The 24665-nt window shown below is 41.4% G+C and overlaps 1 protein-coding gene across 3 annotated transcripts in view; it reads right to left on the bottom strand.

Annotated features, from left to right (window-relative positions):
• The window catches only part of KIF5C (kinesin family member 5C), a 143843-nt gene extending 121183 nt beyond the window's left edge, over positions 1-22660 (bottom strand). For all 3 annotated transcript variants that reach the window (XM_039855961.1, XM_039855963.1, XM_039855962.1), the window contains exon 1: positions 22146-22660. In XM_039855961.1, the coding sequence (XP_039711895.1) occupies positions 22146-22271 (126 nt within the window). In that variant the 5' untranslated portion in view covers positions 22272-22660. The remainder of the gene's footprint in view (positions 1-22145) is intronic.
• Positions 22661-24665: the final 2005 nt, after the last annotated feature.

Genomic DNA, 24665 nt, shown 5'->3' with positions numbered 1-24665 from the left:
TCATTAAGCTGTCCCCTGGCAGACAGTGGCCGCCTTGGTCTAACCCGCTATAGGACCAGTCTGAGGAGAATCCAGAACTCAGAAAAATTAAACAACCGAAGGGGGAATATAGGCATGAGCGGCACTTCTGCTGGTCTACCAACCACAGAAGGTGCTGCTCAGCCTCTGCACCTAGAAAGCGGCATTAAATGAGAACTTCTGTTATGTCCTAAATTAGAGCCAGTGAGCTCAGTGAAGCCCACCCACAGCCCACCCACAGGAGAGGCAAGAAGTAACAGACCCTATTTAATTCGAGTCCAAAGTCTTGTTTAAAAGAATACTTTGCTCACATTTGTCCTAAGTATCCTAGTCTCTGTAGAAGATGCTGACCCTTTAGAAAACGATGTAACTGAACCACACCCCACATAGGCCATTATCCATATTCCTTAAGGGATGACAAATAACCTCTGAAATGCCAAAGAGATTGATGGGAAGAGGTTTCCAGGAGCACAGAGGGAGTTGGGAAGGCTCAGTGGGAAGGAGAGCTATGCTGATAGGCGCCTGCTGTGGGTGCACACAGCATGCGGCAGCACACATGCCAGGCTAGTTGCCAGCGCAGGCTGAGAGGAAGTTGCTTAAAAACACTTAATTGGTAAATAACCTGCTTTAAAGAATGAAACATTTATATCTTCAGTTAACCTCCTTAGCACTATTTCAATGTGTTTTCTTTTGAATATTTTGAGTAAGAAATGTGCTTATATGATTCGAACGCCAAAAAGTATAAAAGGGTATACAATGAGAAATCTCCCTTATAAACCCTGTCCTTTCCCACAGCTGCCAGCTACTCACCACCTTATCGCCTCCCAGGCCAACTACTGCTACTGGTTCCACACCTATCTTTCCAGAGTTCTTTGTACATACAGAACACAACAAACAAAGATTCTTAGTTCTCTCCCTTTATGCCATAAAAGGTAACATGTAATACACATCTGTCTCCATTTTGCTTTTTCTTAATGTATCTTGAAGCTCTTTCCATGTATTAGTACATAGAGAGCTTTCTCACAATAAATTTTAATTCCATATAATAAATACATAGATCTGAAGTATTCTATTAGATGATTTTGACAATCATGTACCCTTGTGTAACCATCATCTAAGATAATGGAACATTTGCATTGTGTCCCTTTCCAGTCGACCCCACTTCAGTGACCACCTCTTTGATTTGTTACCGTGATGTGTGATTTTTTTTATACATGTTCTAATGACATAATGATATCCTGTTCTTGTTAGAGATCAGTAATGAGATATTTCATGAGTTATTTCTCCCCTCTGTGAAGGTTCCTCCAACACAGCTCCTTGCCCTACCTACCTGTCCCATTCTAGACCAGGTGCCCTCCAAAATTGCACCATAATAGCCTCTAAAATAATTCTTTCTATCCCTGCTCTGTAAGCTCAAACTCCATTCTTTGTCACCAGTGCCCTTCTAGTATCTACTGAGAAAGCACCAACTAAATATTGGTTAAATCTTTACCAAGGCAGTTTGTAATTATAAAGTTGAGGTATCCAATTCTCTGAGTGATGCTGCTATGGAAGTGACTAAATGCAAATTTCATTTCACTATCAAAGCGACAGTCAGAAAGGAGGCAGGAAGTTTGTAAAGAAGCAAAGGTGGGCCAGCCTTGTGACAGGGAAGAGCCACCCACAGGACTCCATTGGCAGACAGGAAGAGGCCTTGGTGTCAGTCTTCGCTGAGAAAGGAAAGAATGAGGGACATTTTAAGAGTTGATTTCCAAGGTTTTGAAAACAAATCAGAGGCCCTTCTTGGGCTTAGCATGAGACATTCACAAATAAGGCGTTTCCTGCAAAGCCTGATCACTGGACTGCAAGTAAGCTTCACACAGAAAACAGCCAGGCAAGGGCAGGTATCAGAGTGCTCACAATGATGTGGTTCTAAGAATAAGGAGAGATAAGTTATCAGAAAAACCATCTGCTTCGAGGTCTGAGAAGTTGAAGGTATTGTCAAAATAGAGACATCTTTGGGGAATACTGAAAATTGAGCTGCACAGAAGGCAAATGGGGGGGAAAAAATCACAAAATCAGCAGAACAGCTTTCCAAGGAACAAACAAGGTACCTGACAAATAGGAAAATGGTTCAATAAAGCTGACCAAGCAGCCTGATTCTGGGGCAGCTACAAACCTTAATTGTTTCTGTATTGGTTTCAGCTGAGCTTGAAGTAGGGCAGGATGAAGCAGCTGATCCCACTTGTTTTCAAATGGGATCTGAAAGCATCCTACTGCCTCAGTGCCTCAGGACCATCCCACATTTAGCCATGAAAGCAGGAGCTGTAGATGAGGGTACAAGAGAAAACGGGAAACCCAACCACAGAATTCAGGAGGAAGAAATTCCTGTTACTTAGCTGAGGAAATCTGTTGCATCAGTTTTTAAGGAACCTATAGGTAAGTGAGGAGTATTAATTATCCAATCTTTTTATGCAAAGCACAAGCATGTCTAGGATGTTCTCATTCAAGAGGGTATAATCAATCTCTTTGTTTTCTTCACCTGCTTTCCATTTTTGATTATCCAAAAACTGACTGCCATAGAACACTTCTCTTCATGCAGCCACTACCCACTGTGACAGAAGCATCTGGCTTTCAAAAGAGCCACTTCCAATACTTGGGATTCAAAGTTCAATCATGTCCCCTCACTGAGGGAGGCTGGCATGCCTCTTACTTGAACCCGCTACTCCCTTGTTTTCATGCTCACAAAGTCACTGTCTGGGAGGGGGCTCCCCAAGAGTGCTCTTCTGGGGAACATTAGCCTTGTTATTCAGAAAAAGCCAAGAAACCCACCATGGGCTATAACCTCCAAAAAAAAGGTCTGAGTTTTTTATCTCTGAACCCCCTGCTGGGTGTAACAGGGCCTTAGTGCATATCACCTGTTTCCCCCCACAAAATTCATATGTTGAAGTCCTAACCTCCAATGTGACTCTATTTGGAGATAGGGCCTTTAAGGGGGTCATTAAGGTTAAGCGAAGACATAACGGTGGGGCCCTAACCCAATACGACTGTTGTCCTTAAAAGAAGAGGAGAAACACCAGAGATGTCTCTTTCCATGCATGTACAGAGAAGAAGCCATCTGAGGATACAAAGAGAGGGTGTCATATACAAGTCAGGAAGAGAGGTCTCACCAGAAACCAACTCTGCTGGCACTTTGATCTTGGACTCTCAGCCTCTAGAACTGTGAGAAAATAAATTTCTATTGTTTAAGGCACCTAGTCTATGGTATTTTGTACGGCAGCCCAAGCAGACTAATACACCACATGTACTAAATTGGCTTTGGACAGGCTTTATTTTTCTACCATTAGAATTCACACCAACTTTAAGTACCTATTTTGAAACATGAATTAAGAGAAAAGAGCAAGTCACAGAAAAATATAAACAGTATTTTAATAAATATTTTATAGATTTAAGTCCAAGCAAAATTAAGCAAAACATCATTTAGGGCTAAAAAAAAATGTCTGCAGTAAAACCATAAAGATTAGGAGGATGACAAAAGCAAAATTCAGGAGAGTGGTTGCTCCTGGGATGAGGGGATAATTGCCAGGACCAAGGGAAAGTCACATGCTATTAGGTAGATGGCGGCCTCAATTTTATTAGGATATCTCACAAGTTATTTTTGTTATACATATTATTTTATATGTATTAAATATTTTATAATTGAATATATAGAACAGACGTTGGATATAACATTCATCACTTGACAGCAGTTATTCTGGAGGGATACGGGACATCTTTACTTTCCACATTTTACCTCCTTGAAACTTTTTAATTGTCCTAAAGCATGTATATATATATATGTATGTATATATGTATACATACATACACATACATATTTCGAATAAGAAGTCAAGATAAGTAAAGGAAGTTAAAAGAAGCTACTAAACACTTGTGGTTACTTTCATAGTTTCTTTAATATTCCCTCCCCATTCCATTTTCCTGAGTAATAAGCTCAGATGAACAATTGACCATCTTTAACAAAAATTCGTAGATTCATCTAAAATAATTTTGATCCTCAGGCCCTATGGGTCAGTACTGATTTATTATACATATTACAATAAACTTATTTGAAATGTAAGCTTCATCTAAAATTAACCCATGCTCTTTTGAAATAAAAGTAACTATAGGGTTATAATAATTCAATCACTCTATAGCCTGATTAGGAAAACACCAGGAAACAGACATCCAAGAAAGGAAGTCTCTTATTTCTTTTCCTTTCCAGGCAATTAAGGTAAATTACATTTCTCTAAATATAAAGATATTTCCCTTTCAGAGATGAGACTATCAGTAGAATTTTAAATGTGGTTCATTTATTAATGCCTTCAATTCTGAATTTCTTTGACTCTTTTTTTGATGATGCCAGTTTTCAGTTCAAATTAAAATAATTTTATAAGACCTCTAAGTTGTAAATGAAGAGAAGAGTACTTTGAATGTGGCTTATACATTCTGGTAGAAGAGGAAATCATTTTAAAGCAATCATTTTCTGTACTTAATGACTCTAATTTTCTTCCTTTCTGGCTCTCCCAACTGAATAGCTGGACAGAATAAAACAGAGTTTGGATATTCAATACAAAACAATTTTTATCCTTTGGAAAATAAAGCTGCTTTGTAAAATCTGCCTCAACCTTAAAGGTGTTTCATGCTCGATAAACGTCAAGTGTTATTCAATCCCTTATCAATTGTATTGCTCATGTGTATGTGTGTGTGTGTCCTCCTAGACAGTGAGTTGGTTGAGGATGGGATAAATGGGTTGTGCTTCCCAAGGAATGCCTGTATGCAGTTTGGTCCAATTTCACAAAAGAAACATGTGAGCAGCTCCCTTAGTCTTCACGGTAAGTTTCTAGGGTGAGAAAGAATTTCAGAAGACACAGATGGGAATGGTACTCCAAGACATGGGGACTTCCTGAACAAAGGCCTGAAAGAGCGAAAGAGCAGATTAAGTTTGGGATATAGAGTGTTGTTAGGTTTGAAAAAGACAGAAATGAAGTAGAGTGATCATGGCAAAAGGCTGAAGGGAACATATTGTGGAGAATTTTGTTGAATCACAGGAACCAAGTTTAGGAGTTCGAATTTATTTTAGTAACCAAAAGCGAGTCTTAAATGTTTTTGAGTAGAAAATTGACATATTCTGAATAGTACTTCAGAAAGATGTTATCTATAGTTTTTCAAGAGATTAGAGGAAGAGCAAGCAGGGAATATTTTTCCAAGACTATTCGAGGCAAGAGATAATCAAGGTCTTCAAAACTTGTTCATGATTAAAAACCAAACTAGGAATAGAGGGTACTTCCCTCACCTTGATAATGAACATCTAACTGAACACCTATATATCAAACACTGCTTTAAGATCAAGAACAAGACAAGGACACCTGCTACAATTGTTTTTATTTTAGATTATCCTGGAGATCCTATCCAATACAGTAAGATAAGAAAAAAAAGTATGTTTTGGAAAAAAGAAAACAAAACTGTCATTATTTGAAGATAATTATCTTCATGCTATATCTTTTAAAATCTACTGACGATTTTTTAGAAGACAGTCCAGTAATATGACTTGAATGTACAGATTGACTTGGAAATCCAAAATGCAGACATAAATTTCTCCCCTTTTAAGACACAAAGAGCAGGGTGAACACGTGTTTTTTATAAGAAAAGCATCATTCTCTGGGGACAGACCTATGTAGATTAATAGTACATTGAAACATTCTCTAACTTATGAGGTTTCCTAGCAAATGCACCACATCCAGAGAAGACTGGCATTGTGTTCAATGGAATGCCCTAAGCAGCCTTTCGGATGGAAATCACAGCAATAACAAGAGAAGCTGATTCTGACTTCACACATAATTTGATATCAATGCAAGGGCAAGTGAGAGAGAAAAAAAATCCTCCACTTTCACATGTAGCCCAAGTTTACAGCTACCTTCTACAGCAGTTTTCAAACTTATGTCTCAGCACAGTGAATTGCTAATGGTAAGCACCAAGTGAAGTAAAGCTAAGAGTGCTTATTTACTGCAGGATTGTTGATGCTGGGGCAGAACAGGTTTCCCAGAGGCAGAGAGAGAATCTTCTTACAAGTAACTGACATCAAACCCTTTTATCAGGGAATAATTCAAAGAACCGGTGAGCCAGAGGAACTCTAATTTAGAGAACATGGCACACCTGAGCATCCTCAACTCCTGGTATTAACTAACCAACAGGTAGATTCGACATAGCAAATAGTTAAAAGCAAGGACTCTGGGGCCACACTACCTGGGTCTGAATCTCAAATCCACAGCTTACTCTTGTGTGGCCTTGAGAAAGTTACTTAACCTCTCTATGCCCCAGATTCTGCATCTGTGGAAAGGGGATAGGGGTTGTGACAATAGCTACTTCACAGGGTGGTATTGATGATTAAAATAAATGGATGAATATATATAAGGAACTTACATAAGTGTTTGCTAAGATTTCATTATATGCTGTCACTGCTCTTTTAGAATTATAATATTATAAGCAATCAGGGAAGAATATAACCCAATTGGTCTAAGAAGATGATTATTCTTCAGCAAATAGGTCTGTGAGAAGAGCAGTAACACGTTTGCAGTTCTAATCAACACACTCTATTTATTAACTGATATTTGTACTGAACACATTTATGCCTAGAATCGTGTCTGGAGTGGGGTGGAATGGGGCAAACAGAAAAGTTTTAAAAAGGCTATCCTTAACTATAAAAAGATTGAGACAGTTTCTCTAAATATGGCCTTCCTAAGCATCCAAGTTGAAAAGTACTTCTCTCCACTCTCCATACTCCCTTTCCAGAGTAAGTTCCATCTTCAGGAAGAAAATTTAGTGCTAAACAATTTCTCCTAGGATTAAGCCACTTTATAAGTTGTTTCCTATCAACTCTTCCCTTCAAATAAGCAAGACCAACAGACGTGAAACTACTGTTGTATACTGAGGAGTCTCTGATGTGCTCAATATCCCAAATCAGATGCTTTTACCTACCATGTAAAATTCTTCTGGGAAATGTCTATATCATCAGAAAAACATTATGTTAAATATGGTTTAAGTTATCTATACTTTACTGTGTCAATTTCTTGAAATTTGTAGCAAGAAAACTTCATCCCCAACTATTGGCGTTAACAAGATATATTAATCCTTTTGGATGATAAATCAAAGAACCAAAACAGTAGAAATTCATTTGGGATGGACGAGAACTGCAATGTTTTTCACTGTACTACCAGGTATAGAACTGTGAAAAGCAAACTTTGACAGTACCTGCCTTCATGGGAACCTGAAAAAGGTTACTGGAGGCCAAGGGACACATGCATTAAAGGAGAAGTGTTTTGTGCAAGTATTTCTGAACCAGCTACAGGCTAGAGTAGAGTAAAACATCAACCAAATCAAATTTCATTCCCTTAGTCCTCCTTCAAGTCCCTCCACGGATCCGATTCCTTCCTGCTCATGCTAATTGGACCATCTTTCTGCTCTGGTACATTCAGGCCTCTTGAATATGGCTTGCATGCTCCCTCCACCCTTGAACACAAAGGGATCACCTTTTCTTCCATGTAAAAATTCTTATCCCATCCTTCCTTTTCTTTCTCTCCTTCTGTGTTCTTTGATTTTTACACAATGAGTATGTCTAATTTATCATATTTTTAAAACCTATGATTTAACCAGTTACAAGCAAAATTTTCACAAACCAATAAGGTTCTTAAATAAATGGTACTTAACATAATATTTAAGAATATTTAAGACATCAAAAGAGAGTGACTAAACCTATGCAGTAGAAAGCAGCACTTTGTATACAAAGCAAATTTTGTTAAGAAAGGAAATGTGTCATGTCTTCCACAGTAAGATTAAGAGAACAAAGACACCGAAAAGGGGCCCACAGCACTCCTATTCCTCTTTTTCCACTGGCTCATGTCTCCTCAACATAGTGCCTTTATTTTTGTTTACCTTATCCAGATTTTCTGTCCCAGCCCTGGGTTTGCTAGTGATGCCCACAGGATGCTGAACCTGGTTGGTGGGCTACCCCAGAACTAAAGAGCTTGCTGGTCCCTAGAGTGCATACAGCCATCAAAGCATGAGTCATGACTTTTGTGTGGTTCCACACCTCCCAGAAGAAGAATGGATTCTTCCAGATGCCCCAGGTCATCTAGCAAAATGAATCCCAGTGTGTGCTGCTATTAGGATAGAGGTCTGAAGATCACCCAATACAAGAAGTGATATCAGTAAGCATGTAAGAGCCCTGAATGAAACCGAAGTGTAAATCACCACCTGCAATCAATTCCTTTCACAAATATTGCAGGGCAGAGTGCAGCAACTTTTCCAAGTCTTTCCTTCCTCTATATAGCCCAGGAGACACCCCACCCACCAGCCTAATCCTGGAAGTGCCCACTGACAGCAATATTCCAACTTCTGAAAGATCGCTAGTTATACTATTTGTTTAAAATTCATACAAATCAGAGTAAATGCCTGAACAAAACCCAAGACACATGAATCACAGATCACTGGCTCTACAAATCACCTTCACAAATGATTCCTCTCCTTTACTTTAAAAATGAATTCACTGACAGATAGGATACTCACACAACCCTGGAGGCCATAGGAATTGATAAACCCCTAGAGAAACAGGATAATATTTAATAGGACCAATATTTAAATAATATTTAATTCTTAAAATGTCCATAGCAATGGGGGTCCACTAAATTCACTTCTGGAGAATGCAGCCTCTAGAAATAACTCCACAAAGAAAATAGCTCTGTGTATGGAGATGCTCACTAAACCATTACTCAGAACCAGGGTAAATGAGGTCTGAATGACCAACCACAGTGGAATGGGTTAGCAAATTGTGATCTATCAGCCTAACAGACACTTAAGTCTCACTGAAAATTATAACCATGAAGATATTATACAACATGGAAAACCTTTTATGAAGTAAGCTTAGGAAAAAAGAAAAAGGCAGAACAGTATATCTATGGTTGGAAATACATTGTTATTTTTTTTAATGTTGGGTATCAACCAAGAGAGGAAGAAGGAGGATATAAAAATAAAAATGGATGATGTAGGGTGGTGAGATCATGGCCGATTTTGTTGTGGCTGGGCTTTCAGGTTACTATTATAGCTTTTTTTGCCATTTACAAAGGAGGATAAGTCAATTCTATGCCAAACCAGACAAACAGGGACAAGAGTTGGGGTAGAAAAGAGGATGTTTCTAGCACAGACCCAACTCCTTCTCCAAAGAGCTGTGTGGCCTTCACCTGCGAAGCTACCTCTCCCCTCACAAATGCCAGAACCAAGAGGCACCTGTGAGAGACAAAAGTAGCGTTTCCTTGGTTTCCCACAAGAGCCCCGCCTCCCACCACCAGTTCTCCTAATGGGTGCTTTTGTTCCACAAGGTGGGGGGACCTCATTAGATGGAGCCTGTGCTAAACGCAATGCATTTCCAGGACCAGGGGTTAGACATTCCTAGCATTAGCGAAAGAATAAAGACAAAAGGTTAATGGCAGATTTGTAATCACCATGGTGTCCCTTGCCTAGAAATTAAAAACCACCAGCCCGGGTAGGCTGACCCAAGCAGCACGGCCCGCAGCAGGGAGGCAAGAGGCCTGCGGGCCTGGTGTCCCATCCCGTGGCCCGCTAGTGTGGGAGCCAGGCAGCGGGGCGGCATTGTGACAGTTTTCAAAGACAACATGCTGGGTCCCCTCTTGGTGTTTTCAATGTCACCCACTACAAATGCATCACAAACCTGCTACCACAAATGGCTGGTACTTAATTAAAGGATTCGGGGAGGGCTGTTCCTCCCAGGAGCTCACAGCAGCAATCCTCAATGTCACAATACTTGTGGAGGGAGAGGGCTGGACCAGGCTATGGCACACATCCCTTTTCACGTCTTTTCTCAACAATATTCAAAACAGAAATCTGTAGAAAAGCTACCGAAAACTGCAAAGTGACTGAAGGTAAAGAAGCAAATTTTACGTGTGCGTGAAGGTAAGGATCAAATGGTCTCTCTGCCTAAGGTTTATTTCCACGAACACTACGGGATGTGCATTGTCTTTTTAATTCCAGCAAGACTGTTTCCTCTTTGATGTGCCAATTTTTTTTTTTACTTGCTTTCTCCCATTGGATTATATATATGGTTATTGATAGCAGGGATCTTGTCTTACTTATCACACACAGTGAGCACTGACCTTAACACACAATAAGCCCAACACATGGATATAGAATGGAAAATAATATACATAACAGCAATCAGAATGTCGAGATCTAAATGTAAAAGCAACGCTGGTCAACAGAAAAATAACACTAGCCAAAGATGCAAGTCATGCACATAACTTAAAATTTTCTAGTAGTCACATTAAAGTAAAAAGGAGAAATTTATTTTATTAACATCTTTAACCCCATATATCCAAAATATTATTTCATATTATTATTATTATTTCATATAATAAATACAAAAAAAACTGAGATATTTACATTCCTTTTTTTGTACTACATCTTCAAAAGACAGTGTACCTGTCACACCTACTGCACATCCTAATGTGGACTAGCCACACTGCAAAGGGCTTAACAGTCACATGAAGCTGTGGATGCCAGACTGGACAGCACAGTATTACAGTGAAGCTCCACAAACGCTACAGACCATAAAAACACTCTATAAAAGGAATCGTTTTTCACAGTAATGAAGAACTTAGTCAATTTCAAGTTTTCCATTAATCTATATGTTACCTCTGTATTTGCTTTTTTCCCCTCTTTACAAGCTCTTTGGATAAATGTCTAAACCAGAAAATACTGTTCAAAATCGATCTTCAAGCCATCTTTATCAAGAGCCATATTTATTGAGGAATATTTAACATATACACGAGCAAGCGTTGTTACTCAAGAATACAGTATTTTGGTGTTTTTTCCCCACTTGTTTGAACAGATAATTAGTAGGTTGTGTTGCTTCATAATTATTGTGGAAGAGCTAAACACTTTCCCTCTTAAGTCTTCTTTTCACAAATACTATATAAACAAACTATTAGTAGTTAGAAAGTTTTGATGCTATCAAAATGACATTAGTACCAAGGACCCAGGAATAGCAGGGACCCAGACTCCCCTAACAGTCAGCCCCCTCCTTCTCACAAGCTGGGCAAGTTTGTATAACACAGAAACAGTGATACAGCAGGTATCTGAACACAACCTGGATAGGGGCTCCAGCACTCATCATCCCAATACCAAAGCTAGCCAAAGCCTTGAGTAAGAAGGTTTATGTGGTCTCCCTACCCTCCTCACCTCACCAGCCAACATCCTGAGCCCAATCTTTTCTGAACCTTGAGACCAGCCCACAGGGCCTGAACCTGTGGATAAGCCTAACTTATTCACTCAGCACCATGCAGAGAAATGGAAAAATACCCTCTAAAGATAGCCCAGGAAGCCAGACCCTACTGAGGTCAGCTTACCAGAGGCCAGACATAGGAAAGAACTGAACTCACCTCACATGGGATCCTGCCCACCAGTAACCAGGACCAACAGAGTTTTGGACCGATCAGACTGGCATTTGTTCCTCTCTATGGGGCAAGAGGTGACTATGAAAGAGAAAGAGAAGTCCCTTCCCCCAAGACTAATCCAAAGTTTCTGATGTCAGATGGAGTTGTTCTTTCTCTAGGTTCCCAGATGAAAATCAGTAATCTCTGAGGAGTAAGGTGCCAGACAGTTCACTCAGAAAAAATCTATGCTACAACCTCCTCAGAGAATTGAAGCAGACTGCTCTTCGTTTCCCCAGGAGGCGAACTGAGACGTGGAAATGGGAAAGATCACTCTATGAGAACACCTGGGAAAGGAAGGGTCCCCGAGACTTGTCAATCCAGAATTGTATAACCAAGATCTTTAAATAAAATGCTTCTAAAATAATATTATTGATCCAAAGCTCTTCCGACCATATAATAACCCAGCAGTCAAGGAAATTAAAATGTAAAATATTGGGATTTTTTTTTTTTTCTTTTACACCTACAGCACCTGGTATTCCTAGGTGGTCCGATTTTTTATTTGTACTTTTTCTCCAGTCACATCCCCATTCAAAAGTGTGTTCTCTTTTTATGAGAAAAGAAATAAGCTATAAAAAGAGAACTACAAACCTCCTTCCTTAAAGAACTGTGTTGCATTGAATTCTGTTCTCACCTATGTGTTTTCTCTTCATTTCTGTGCATGTATTTTCCAGTATTCGATTCACATCCAGGATAGGTATACACTGACTGAAAAGGTAATAAATACTAATATACCTAGACACACCTAAAATAATTGCTCTAAATGTAGTTGTAACCAAACTAATAAGGGTGGGTACTGAAAACAGTTTTCTGAGTAAGAGTGCAATGCCAGCATTGTTTTATTTGAAAAGGTAACTGGTGTGTGACCATGGTTAAGGGAGATGGGCTGGAAACCTTGATTAGCCCTGACTGCTTCTACTGCCACACGTGCACTATGTAGGAGCGTTTCTTTCTCACCTCAGTTGTAATCAACAGTACCTAGTGTTCTGATGTAAGCAAACCAAATAGAGAAATTATGAGGCAATGGAGGGAACTGGGGAATTTGGCATTAAGGAATTGTTCATATTTTTGTGATAATGTTACTGTGGCTTTAAGAGTCCTGATCTTTTAGATACATATATATTAAAGCTTACAGATAAAACGATGTGAGATATGAGATTTCAGTTTGAAACAATTGAGTAATTTAGGGGGAAAGGTTAGGGGAATATAGTGAAAAAGATTGGCCAATTTATTGATCATGGTTAAAACCGGTTGATAGGATCAGAATGGGTTATTTAGTCATTCTTCTACTTTAGTGTATGTTTGAAATTGTATAAAAGTTTTTTTTAAAAGAGCACCTAGAAATCAAGGAGGAAGAGGAAAAAAGCTCTTTCTGGGTCATTTCTGATGGGGCTATTTTATCATTTCTCAAGTTACCACTGCCCGGATGATATCAGGCCAATCAATGCCAGTGCATCCATCCTCCTTTTCTTTAAGACTACAATCTTGGCCTCTAACTCTCTCTGCCTCAAGAGAGAGATTTAGTTTTTGATCACCACCAAGAAACATCCTTTAGGATATTGAAACTGACAAGAGACAGCCTACAAAATCCTATGGTTTACATTAAAGTCTGAAAGCATTGCCATGTTCTGCATCTATGGGTTAACAGTGCGTGACGAAGCACATTCTCTCTGTAAAAATTTAATTTAGCTCAGGTATGAAGGGGTAGATGCCCTATGAGACAAAAAGGAAGCAATTCCATGGGCTGGGCAGGGAGGTAAGAGTATAAAACAGAAGACAATCCATCATCTCTCAATTGCTCCCTCTCAAAAACTATGGATGCCTTAAAAGCATCTATATCCTTTTATCCAGCAATCCCATTTCTGGGAATGTATTCAAACAAAATAATTGAGCAACTGCACCAAGAAATGTGGGCACTAATATTTATCACACCTTTATAACAGAAAAGAGAAGCCCAAATGCTATCAGTAGGAAATGGTTAAATAAAGTATTGATTAGACTTATGATGGAATTATATGTAACCTTTAAAAATGCTGATATCTGAGCTATACCAATAAGTAAAATAGTAGTTCAAAAACCGATTTTACAAAGTCATGTCTTTGTTTTAAAACAAAGTGTATCATTTTACAGACTAGAAAGGAGCTGGAATAAACAATAAGATGTTAACAATGGTGTTTTCTGGTTTGTAAAATTAAAAATGATTTTTGCTTTCTTCATGCTTTTCTGAATGGTTTGAGTTTTTTCCAATGAGCACAAAATACATCAGGACCCCTGAAAAAGCTATTTATTTTAAAACACTAACAACAAAACCATGAAACTGTCCAAAGTAAGAAAAACAAGTTACCAGAGATGGACAGACGTCAAAGTGAAAATCTGAGCAAATAATCCCAGACTCTGACATCAGACAAGTCTAGAAGAGTCAGCATTCTATCATCTCTTTCAAAAGACATCTTGTACTGAGTAACTACTATGTCCCAGGCACTGTTCCAGGCTTGGGGATGGAAATAAATGGAAATAAATAATAGCTGAAAAGTCCATTAGTTTTCAGACTAATCAGGGGGAAAGACACACATACCCAAATAAATTAAATGCAGTACTGGGAGAATTCAGCCAGGAGTAGTGCATGGTACAAGGGGTGCACAGGAGGAAGTGTCTAACCTGGCCAGGGTGTAGGAGTAAAAGGGATAGTCAAAAAAAATGCAGAGTAGGTACCATGGGATGAGATTCTAAAGGTAAATGGATGCTTGCCATGCAGGTACGCTTCGAGGACCATCATCCCAGGCATGTGAGATATGAGCAGCTGGTTGGGGGTGAAGGAGGATTGACCTTAGACTTCCATGACTGTTTTAGCAGGAATCCTGCTAAAGGTAGTTTAGAGAGAATCCTACCACCCTCAATATCTCATCACCCTCAATACCAATATCTTGATACCTTGATATCTGGCCTGCCATCAGCAGGAATCCTATTAGGTCAGTTTAGTAAGAATTCCTCCTACCCCTGATGTGCGCTTTTAGTAACTGTCCACCCACTGACTCCCCAACCTGCTCCATTTGTACCTGTATTTGGATTTAAGCTTGATTTCTCTTCCCTATTGCGATAGTGCTGACATCTATTACAATAGTCTTCTTTACTATTTTTACAAGTGTCGGACTAATTTTTCTTTCACGCATCCTAAGGGTACTAGGAAACCTGTGAAGGGTCTGGGCTTTCCCAAAATTAGTGAGTCTGACGAGGGTGCAGAGAAATAACCACTAGTGGGTCTTAGAATAACGTACACCTGCGACATGCCAAGCACTGTGCTCAGCTTGTGTTGATGTCACACCAACCCTAGAAAGTGAACAGTGTTATTACCCTTATTTCACAGGCCGGGACATTAAAACTTAGTGTGGTTTACCAATCTGTCCAAGTCCACACAGCCAAGAAGTCACAGAGCTGGGAGTTTGTCCTGAGCCGTGTGACTCATGTCCAGACTTGGTGCTGGGGAGATACTATGATGAATCTAAAACTCCATTTTCTCCCAAGCTCTCTGTGATATTTGCAAATAATCACAAACTCAACAACTTAATTCCTACCAAAGGAACTTGACTGATGTACAGCAAATGGGTTAAGGGAGGAACTTTCTTAGCCACAAAAATAGGATTTTATGAAAACCTGAGAGAAATAGGTGAAACTGGATCTGTTAAGGGGCTCTTTTTTTTTAATTCAAGAGAAACCACTAGGGAGTAGGTAGTTTTGTTTTCGCTTGTTTAATAAGTAGACGCAGGTGAGAAATCTGAGGCAGGGACTAAAGGGAACCAAAGGTGGAGGAGGTTTCCTATTTTGAATGGGGGAGAAGAGCTGAGAATGGAAAACACTGTCATTAAATAGGGGAATTGGGCCAGACGAGCAAAGGTAGAGGCAGAGGGAAATCCCCAGTGATGTCCAAGTTATTTAAAGAAATGTAGAAATTGGCATTTATGGAGACTTGATTCTAGGCAGGAATCAGGAGAAAAAAGAACCTTCAAAGTGTATCATCAGGATACACTTAATAAGTAACCGTACAACTACAGTAAAAGAGACAAAGACGTGTAAAAACAAACAGTCCTGCCACTGAGAAGCTTATAATTTATATGGAGGACACACACACACACTCTCTCTTTTTCTCTCTCTCTCTTTCTCTCTCTCTCTCTCTCTCTCGCTCTCTCTCTCACACACACACACACACACACACAACAAACTCCTATATATGACCACTGCAGATAAAAGAAATAGCTGATATAGTTTATAAGTAAATAAAAAGTGAGCTCTGCCTTCATAGATCATCAGGAATTCTACAAATAAGCTGAAGAGTGGTTCTTCCGAGCAGGAGAACAGGGTGAAATGCCTAAAAACAAGGATGTATGAAGGGTTTTCAGGGGATAGCTAGAGTTAAGGGCAATAATTTTGGGGAACAAAGCTAATTCTGAAAATGAGGGAAATTATGAGGGAGATAGGAAATGTGGGAGATAATAGATAATTATCATTTATTGAGCATTTTCTCTGTGCCAGATGCTGTTTCAACTACTTAGTTTCATTTTATCCTAATGACCCATGTCATAATCATGCCCACTTTAAATATGTGAAACTGAGGCCCAGAAAAGCTAAGCAACTTGACAAAAAGCCCCACAGCTAGGTAGTGAATCCACAGCGAGTTCTGTCCAACTCTCCCTGCTGCCTCTACCAACTCCATAATGAACAGAGCCCTGACTGTGTGCTCACTGCAAATAGTGAGTAGCCTCCAGTGACATGTGCCAGATTATGGCTACTCTCCTATGTTCACTTATTTCAGGGTTTCGGAGGGTATATTTACAGGAAACCACTAATCCAGTTTCAGGTCATGTAAACATCTCTGAACTTAGAGCACAGGGGAATGAAGGACTGACATAGTTAAAACTACGATTAATATTCACTAATACAAAGTGACTAAATCAATTCTTTAAACCCCGAGCTTAAAATTGTTACTTTTAAGTGGGAATGCAAAATGGTACAACCAATTTGGAAAACTGCTTGGCAGTTTCTTAGAATTAAACATAGAGTTACAATATGATCTAGCAATCTCACTCCTGGGTATTTACCCAAGAGATATAAAAATTTATTCTCACAAAAAAAACTTATATGCATAGGTATACAGCAGCTTTATTCATAATCATCCCAAACTGGAAACACCCCAAATGTCCTTCAATGAGTGAATAGGTAAACAAATTGTGTTACACACATCTAACAAAACACTACTAAGTAATAAAAAAGAACAAGCTATTGACACATGCAATAACATGAGTTATTAAGAGTTACTAAATAAAAGAATCCAGACTCAAAAAGATACTAAATATATGATTCCATTTTTACACAATCCGAAAAAGGCAAAATTATAAAGAGGAAGAACAGGTAAGTGGTTGCCAGATGTTAAGAGAAGGGAGAAGGTCTGACTATAGAGGGTAGCATGAGCATGAGGGCTTTTTTTTTTCTTTTTTTTTTTGAGTGTTAAAACTGCTTTGTATCTTGACTGTAGTGGTATGGGGTAGGCAGAACAATGGCCCTAAAGGATGTCCACACTCTAATCCCTGGAAACCTGTGAATATGTGAACATTACAGGATAAAAGGGATTTTGCAGATGGAATTAAGTTTGCTAGTCAGCTGACCTTAAAATAGAGAGATTATATTGGATTATCAAGATGGGCTCAATGTAATCACACCAGGTCCTTAAAAGTGCAAGAAGGGGCCAGAAGAATCAGTGAGAAAGACGTACTACAAAAGAAGAGGCAGGAGAAATGTGAAGCATGAGAGATACTCAACTCTTGCTGGCTTTTAAGATGGAGGAAGAAGGGGCACAGGGCTAGGACCTGAGAGCGGCCTCTACAAGCTGAAAACAGCCTAGGCTGACAGCATGGAAATGGGGACCTCAGTCCTATAACCACAAAGAAATGAATTCCACCAACCTAAATGAGCAAGAAACTGATTCTCCCCTACACCCTCCAGAAACAAATATGGCCTTGCCAACACCACCTTGGTTTTGGCTTTATGAGACTCTAAAACAGAAAAACTAGGTGATCTGATGGACTACTGACCATCATAGATAATAAACTTTAGTTGTTTTAAGCCTCTAAATTTGTGGTAATTTGTTACGGCAACAGAAAACAAATACAGCTTAGCTACACAACTCCCTACTATAAACACAAAAAAGTGACTAGTGTATACACATTAAAAAAAAAAATTTTAATGTTCTTGCTTTTAAAGACCATTACTGTGGACAAAACTAGAAGTTCTAGTCAAACTTCTTCACTTCTTCAGTCTTTAATCACTACAAAGATAACTCAGGCTTGGAATCTGGTTTCCTTCTCAGCCCTCTGCCTTCCTTGCCTACCTACTGTCCAGAACTAATCTCAACTCCTGTTGACAGAGGCCGCCACGTTCCATACTACTCACCGGCTCAGGATTTGTGGCCGATGTTTTGCTTTGGCTCTCAAACAATTTGGAATAATGTTGCCTCAGGAGGAAGCACCCATCTTTAACAAGACCTGCTCAAAACAAAGAAACTTAAGTGTGGAAGTCCATTTCAAAGAACCTTACTGGGAATTCTCCAAGGCAGAGTTTCCATCAACACAGATGCATAAAAACCAACAGGCAAAGCCTGAAGTAATGGATGCCTCACCAGGGTTTTTAGCAGCTAATGCTAGAATACTCAGGGAAATGCTGTAAATCCAGTATTTTTCTCTGAAGAATTAATGTGTAGTCCCTTTTCTAACCACTATGCCACCCACACCCTCTACTTTAGCTCACCATCAGTGTCATTAGCTCTCCCAATTTTTAACAAAATTGAATGCAGTTCTTTCCCAGTTTTCCTACAGCATTTAAATATAGTATATGCTATCTTACCCGACCTGCTTAAAGGAATAGCACTTCTTTTTAAAATTGTTTTTTTCTTTTACTATTCCCCACAGCCAATTAAAAGTCCATAAAATAAGTTAAATATACCAAAGTAAAGATTTCTAGACTCCAGAGAGAGATCAATACTTATTAAGTGCCTTCTATGAGCAAGGCCCTAAGAAGTACACAGAAGCAAAACACAGATGGTCTTTGTCACTACACAAAGCTTAGAATGTCATTAGACAAATGATCAAAATTAATAATAATCTCAGGCAAAAAGCAACAGGAGTTCAAAGTGGGGAGAGATAGTGACTGGGGTAGTCAGGAAAAAAAAGCTTTGCATGGAAGCTAAAAAATATGAAAGAATGTTGGAGATGATTCTTCCGAGACAGAACATTTTCTTAAAAAAAGAAATCTAGAAACTCCACCTGAAAATTCTCCCTCTTAGCATATCTCCATAAGAACTGAACAGGACTTTAAAAAAAAGAAAAAGCAAATGACCCAGCTTCAAAAACAAAAATAATTTCTGGGATTCTGAATTTGGACTAACAGCTAACTCTACAGAAATTCATTCTTTACTTGTCTCTGTTGGGGATGAAGGTGAATGACATTCTGAATGATTCTGGCCTTCTTTGTTCATCCCCACTATCTGCATCCCTGTAAGGGAGTGCCCACCTTAGGCAGTCTCCACCTGCAACTGAGCCATGCAGGCTGGCTCCAAATGAGCTGACTGGAAGCCATTCTACTTGGTGTACAACGCATGATACAGGCTGCCAGAACTGTCATTTCCTTTAGCTACACATTATTAATTAGGAATAGGTAGGGTCCCAGCACATGTCAACCTAAGTCCCAACACCTTTCAGTATCTGGCAATCTTCCGTTGTATACGTACACTCACCAAAAGATGTGTAAAAGAATGTTCATAGCACCTCTGTCCATATTAGCCCCAAACTGGAAACTATCTAGATATCTACCAAGAGTTAAGGGATGAATAAATTGTGGTATATTCATATAATGATGAACAAACTGCTGCCACACACCACAACATCGATGAATTTGAATGTTGACACAAGAAGTCACACGCAAAAAGCAAACATACTGTTTGCTTTTATGTATATAAAGTTAAAAAAAAAAAAGTAAAACTAATCTATGGCATTAGAAGTCAGAATAATGGTTACCCTGAAGCAGGGAAAGTTAGCAAGGGACACTAGGGGGAAAGTTAGCAAGGGACACTAGGGGGACTTCTGGGGTCCTGAAAGGTCTGTTTCTTAGTTTGAGAAGTGATTACAAAGGAGTGTTTAAAAAAACTCATCAAGCTGCACACTTACGATAATACCTTTCTTTGTGAATGCTTTATTTCAATAATTTATCTTTAAAAAACTAAAAGTTGTATTGCATTAAAGGATTATAGTAAAATGAGCAAAATTTTAACTTTACAATTGAAGAGGTACATGTGTATTTACACCCACAATTTTTGATCAAGTATTTATTTTATAAGGTGAGCATTTTTATAAAATTTATTTTACATAATTTGTTTTAATTTATTTAGCCAATAACATATATGTTTAGATGGGAAAGAAATATATATTCATAGCAATGTTATCTTAAAGAAAGATAACCATAAAATTAAGGATTTTTGCCTTGCACACCACTTCATTTGTCCTTGTATATCACTCTAAGAAGACAGAAGGAACAGGAAGAAAAAGAAGAGAAAGAGAAAAAGAAAAAACGTCTCCAGGCTGTTCTTTAAAACCTCTGAGAAAAAGACGAAGATAGGGGCAACAGAATGCGTTCTAGTGCTGCACAGTTATTTGTTAAAAAATTGTTACAAGGCAAAGGGCAGGGACTAGATGTCCCCATAACTCCCACACTTTCTAAAAGGCAAGCCTGGCTCAGGAAATAGTAAATCAGACTGTAGGCTGATCCCAACTTAGAGGTGTAACCCAAACAACTTACTTTTTACCCCATGCACTGACCATGAATATATCACTATCTCATATCTGCCATTAATAACAGAATTTTCCTCCTCGCCAATAGTTGTATCATACATTTTCTCTTCAATTTAACACTGAGCAGAGAAAAAACTTTCTGACTATCACAGGTCAGCTCAGAATGAAGACCCATCCACACAGTACTTGGAAATCATGGTTTCCTGATGATTGTGAAAATGGGGAGGGGAAAAGAGATCGTCAAGGTGAGCTACTTTCCTAAGGGAGGTAGGAGATGAAGAGATTTAGCCCGGAGGCCAGAACCTTGCCTAGGCTCCCCTCAAGAGGAGAGGCCCAACCTACTGGTACATTTAGCACCTACTAGTCCCCAGGGCCCTTCGCAGAGACTGCGGCACAAACTATCTAGATATCTGCTGCGAAGATGCTGGAGACTGCCTGGGCCGGCAAACGTGAGCTTCTGGTGCTTGAGAAAGGCCTGGAGGACCCAGGCAGAGACCCACCTAATTTGTCACCTGTCAATCACTTGACCTAAATACACCAGCCACTCTGGTAATGAGAGGGAGGGGGTTAGTCCGAGCATGCTCAGTGATCGGGATGACATCACTTAATCAATGCTGGGGACGGGAAGGCTGCATCAGCAGCCTCGAGCGGTCTGCCAGGAACGTGTCAGAGGGGATAGGGAGGCTCCCATTAACTCGGTCGTCCCCACGCGGTTCGCGTACAAAGGGGGCACCATCAGCTACACACGCTGGGGACAGGGGAGGGAAGGGGAATGGGGGGCAAGGCTGGTTTATTTCAGTTGACATACTCCTTTAAGAACTAAAAACTCATGGTATTCCCTCCCCCCACCAGCGTCTCCGGCTGCAGAGAGGGAGCAAAGGGGGGGAGGGGGGAGGGGAAGGGAAAGGGAGGAGAAAGGTAAGAAAAGAGATCAAGACCGAGGGGGGCCCTAGCCACACAAAGTAACTTCTGCTCTTGGCACAGCAGGGCTATTGGGCTGCGCTCTGGGCCCTCCAGCCCCACAGATGTGGGTATACAGCCTCCTTTCCACCTAGCGCCAAGCATATCCGAGGGTCTGAGGCCATCAGGTTGGGGAGTCGCCCCACTGGAGCGAGATCAGACACGGGCTCCACGTCCAGGGCAGCCTGGGTTGAGAAGAACCAGGAGACACATCAAGCCTCCTGGGACACCAAGGCCACCAGTGTTCCCCGCAACCCGCCGCCTTCAGCGCGCAGAGCAAGGTGAAACGACCCGGGGAGCCGCGTCTACGCGGCCGTGTTAGCTCCGAGGCTAGGGTTTCTCCAGTACCTTTCCCCTCCTTCTTCTGCTAAGATCGTGAGAACAGGCAAAGTGTTCGATAAATCCAAATTGCTGCCTGGAAACATTTGTGGGTTTGCAGAGTTCATACTTGAAAGGAAGCCTGGGCACCCGGGCTTGAGCCTAACCCTAACACACTACCCACGCGGCACAATCAGGGCGGGGAACAATAGGCCCACCCAGGCCCCCACTCCGCGAACAATGGCGGCGCCGAACCCTTCCTAGCCCCCACCCCCACCCTCACCACCAGCGGCCCGCCCCGCCGCCCCCAGTCCCCCCTCCACGGGCCCGGGAGGGAACTATGGGGCGGCGATAGGGGATCTCTAGTTAAGTCCACCCGAGAAAATAGCCCTGCGGGGGATATCCGAAGGGGTGACCCGAGCATCACCGCTCGGTCTGGGGAGTCGGGGAGCCGGGCTGCGGCGCGAAGCAGGAGGGTGGGCCAGACGCCCCGGCCACTTACCCCGATTACCACGGTCTCGTCGCCTTTAAATTTGGGGATGAATTTGTCCCCGCGGAGGATCTCCGCTTCGTTGAGAGGCCGGAACCGGCACATCACTTTGATGCTGCATTCAGATGGATCCGCCATCTCGGCCGGCGGCTGGGAGGGGGCGCGGGGAGGGCTGGGGGCCTGGGACTCGGCCAAACCAAGGAGGAGGCCGCGAACCGCACCGCCCGCAGCGAGGCCGCCTCCTGCAGCCTCCGATGAAGCTTCTCAGCAGGTCATGGCGAACTCAGCGGATGGGCAGCTGCGGCCGCTCGCAGAACGGGCAGGTGGGCAGTCTATCAGCCTCTGGCCTCGCGGGCTGCAGACCTACCTCCCCTGGTCCTGCCCCAGCCCTGCGCTGCGCCCCCGGGCCCACCTGCCCGCGACCACGCGGCCGGCGGACGAGGCGATGCGCAGGGAACGAGCCTCGCCCGGCTCAGACCTCCCGGGCTCCTGCGCGCTCAGCCATCCTGCATCAGCACCAGCGCGCTCCGCCGCCTCCCGGGCCCGCCCCTCCGCCCTTCGCCCCGCCCTTCCCTGGTCCTCCCCAGGCGAAACGTCTCCGCAGAGATCCGCCCCGGCTCCGAGCGCGGGGCATCCTGGGACTTGTAGTCTCTCCACCAGCAGGTGGAAGGACAAGGATGCTTGGAGTTGGGTTCCGAGGACAGCGGTGGTGCCCCGGGTGCAACATCAAGAGCCTGTGAGTGAGATTTGGCTACCCAAGTCAAGAAAAGAATAGAGGTCACACCCAGTGATCTCTATAAATAACCAGGTCTATATCCGCTCTTTACATCTTTTCATGCTCCCAAAGGAGAATCGCTATTTAAGACAGTGTCCAAACAAACAGTTATGAAGCATTTTCTTTGTGCTGAAAAGCTTTTTAAGAGTCGTGAGGGAGTTCTGGGGGAAAATGAGAGTTGCATGAATATTCAAAGCCAGTTATTCCCAACGATGCCTGTACACAGATAGTGGTTCATAACATATTTTGGGTCAGGGATTCCTTTAATGTCTGAAGCAAGTTAGGTACCTTTTCCATACCAAAAAACAACAACAGCAACAACAACAAAGACAAATAAATCCTTACCCACAGATTCTTCGTACTATTTCAGAGAGTTTGGGAGCAACTGAAGCTTGCCTGTGACTCCCAGGTTAAGAACCTCTTAATTACTGTTACTTATAGTAAAGATTACAGAACTTCTGCCTAATTCCTACATAGAATTCTATGATATGAACAGACTATAAACAGGATCAAATCCAAAGTCCTTCACAAAAAACACCCAGGCCTCATGCTCAGATTTATGCCTACTTATTAGCCTCATTTCTTGCCACTTCTTGTCTGGATGTTTACACTATGACTTGAGGCTTCTCCATTCCTCTTGCTCTGCATGTTTCCATGTTTAAGCCCTTTGCTCTCCTGAGGTTACCCATCCATGCCTATTACTAAGTAAGTGTATAAGGGTTCATATGATGGAATGTGATAGAAACCCGATTGGAGCCACTGAAGCAAAAAGAGAATTCATCTTGCTCTTTCAAAAAATGACTAAACAACTGAGCCAGCAAATGGGCAGTCTACCAAGACTGTCTCTCTACCGCTGGTCCCTGTTCTCTCTTTTTGTTGGCCTCACCCTTTCTCATTCCAGATCATTCTTTCAAATGTCAGGAAAACCAGCTGCTGATAGCCTCTGGGTTTCATTCTTCAGTTTCTACCATTAGATAAGGATAGAGATTTGTTCAGAGTTTTGGTTTGAAAAATCCTAGGGAAAGGTTGTGATTAGCCTGGGTTTAGGTTGGTGTCTACCCCTCAACTACTCAACTGAAGCAGGAACTTTGTAATATCATGGAGGAATCTCATGGTGGGAAGGTTCCCAAAAGAAGAGGAATGTCATTCCCTCCAGTAATCTCCATTAGTGAAGTCTTTGCACTCCAAAGTCTTATGGCAGTGGTGCTTGGAGGAATTACAGCTCAGAGCGGGTACAAAAAGGGCCACCTACTCCACCAGCTCTGGCCGAGGCCCACATGGCCAGAGCAGCAGCATCTTTGCAGGAGGACCAGAATCCTGGAGATGCAGGTGGTAACCAGAGCAGAGAAAGTGGAGAATCCACTGCAAAGTTGAGAGGTGGTTTAGGAGTGAAACCACTGAAGAGAGGTGATCCTGAAAGGAAAAGGCAAAGATAAATTCTGCTGTTATACAGGGAAGATCCACACGAGTCACCCACCCTCACTGCTCACTACTTCCTTTCACAAACCTTCACTCCTCACCAGTCTCCAAACACTATACGCATCTTGTCAACTCTGACTCTTTACACATGCCCAGTGGATTCCTCTCACCTGTTTGCCACTCTAAGTCTAGGCTATCACTCAAGAGTCTATAAGACTTTCTCTAAAACCTCCTGATACAGGGTTTCCACTTGAGGTGATGAAAAGTTCTGGAATTAGATAGTGGTAATGATTACACAACACTGTGAATGTACTTAGTGCCACTGAATTGTACACTTT

Source organism: Pteropus medius, unplaced genomic scaffold, assembly GCF_902729225.1.
Source record: "Pteropus medius unplaced genomic scaffold, Ma_sr-lr_union100, whole genome shotgun sequence".
NCBI lineage: Eukaryota > Metazoa > Chordata > Mammalia > Chiroptera > Pteropodidae > Pteropus > Pteropus medius.
The sequence above is the reverse complement of the archived record's forward strand: the minus strand, read 5'-3'. Positions and strand labels throughout refer to the sequence as shown.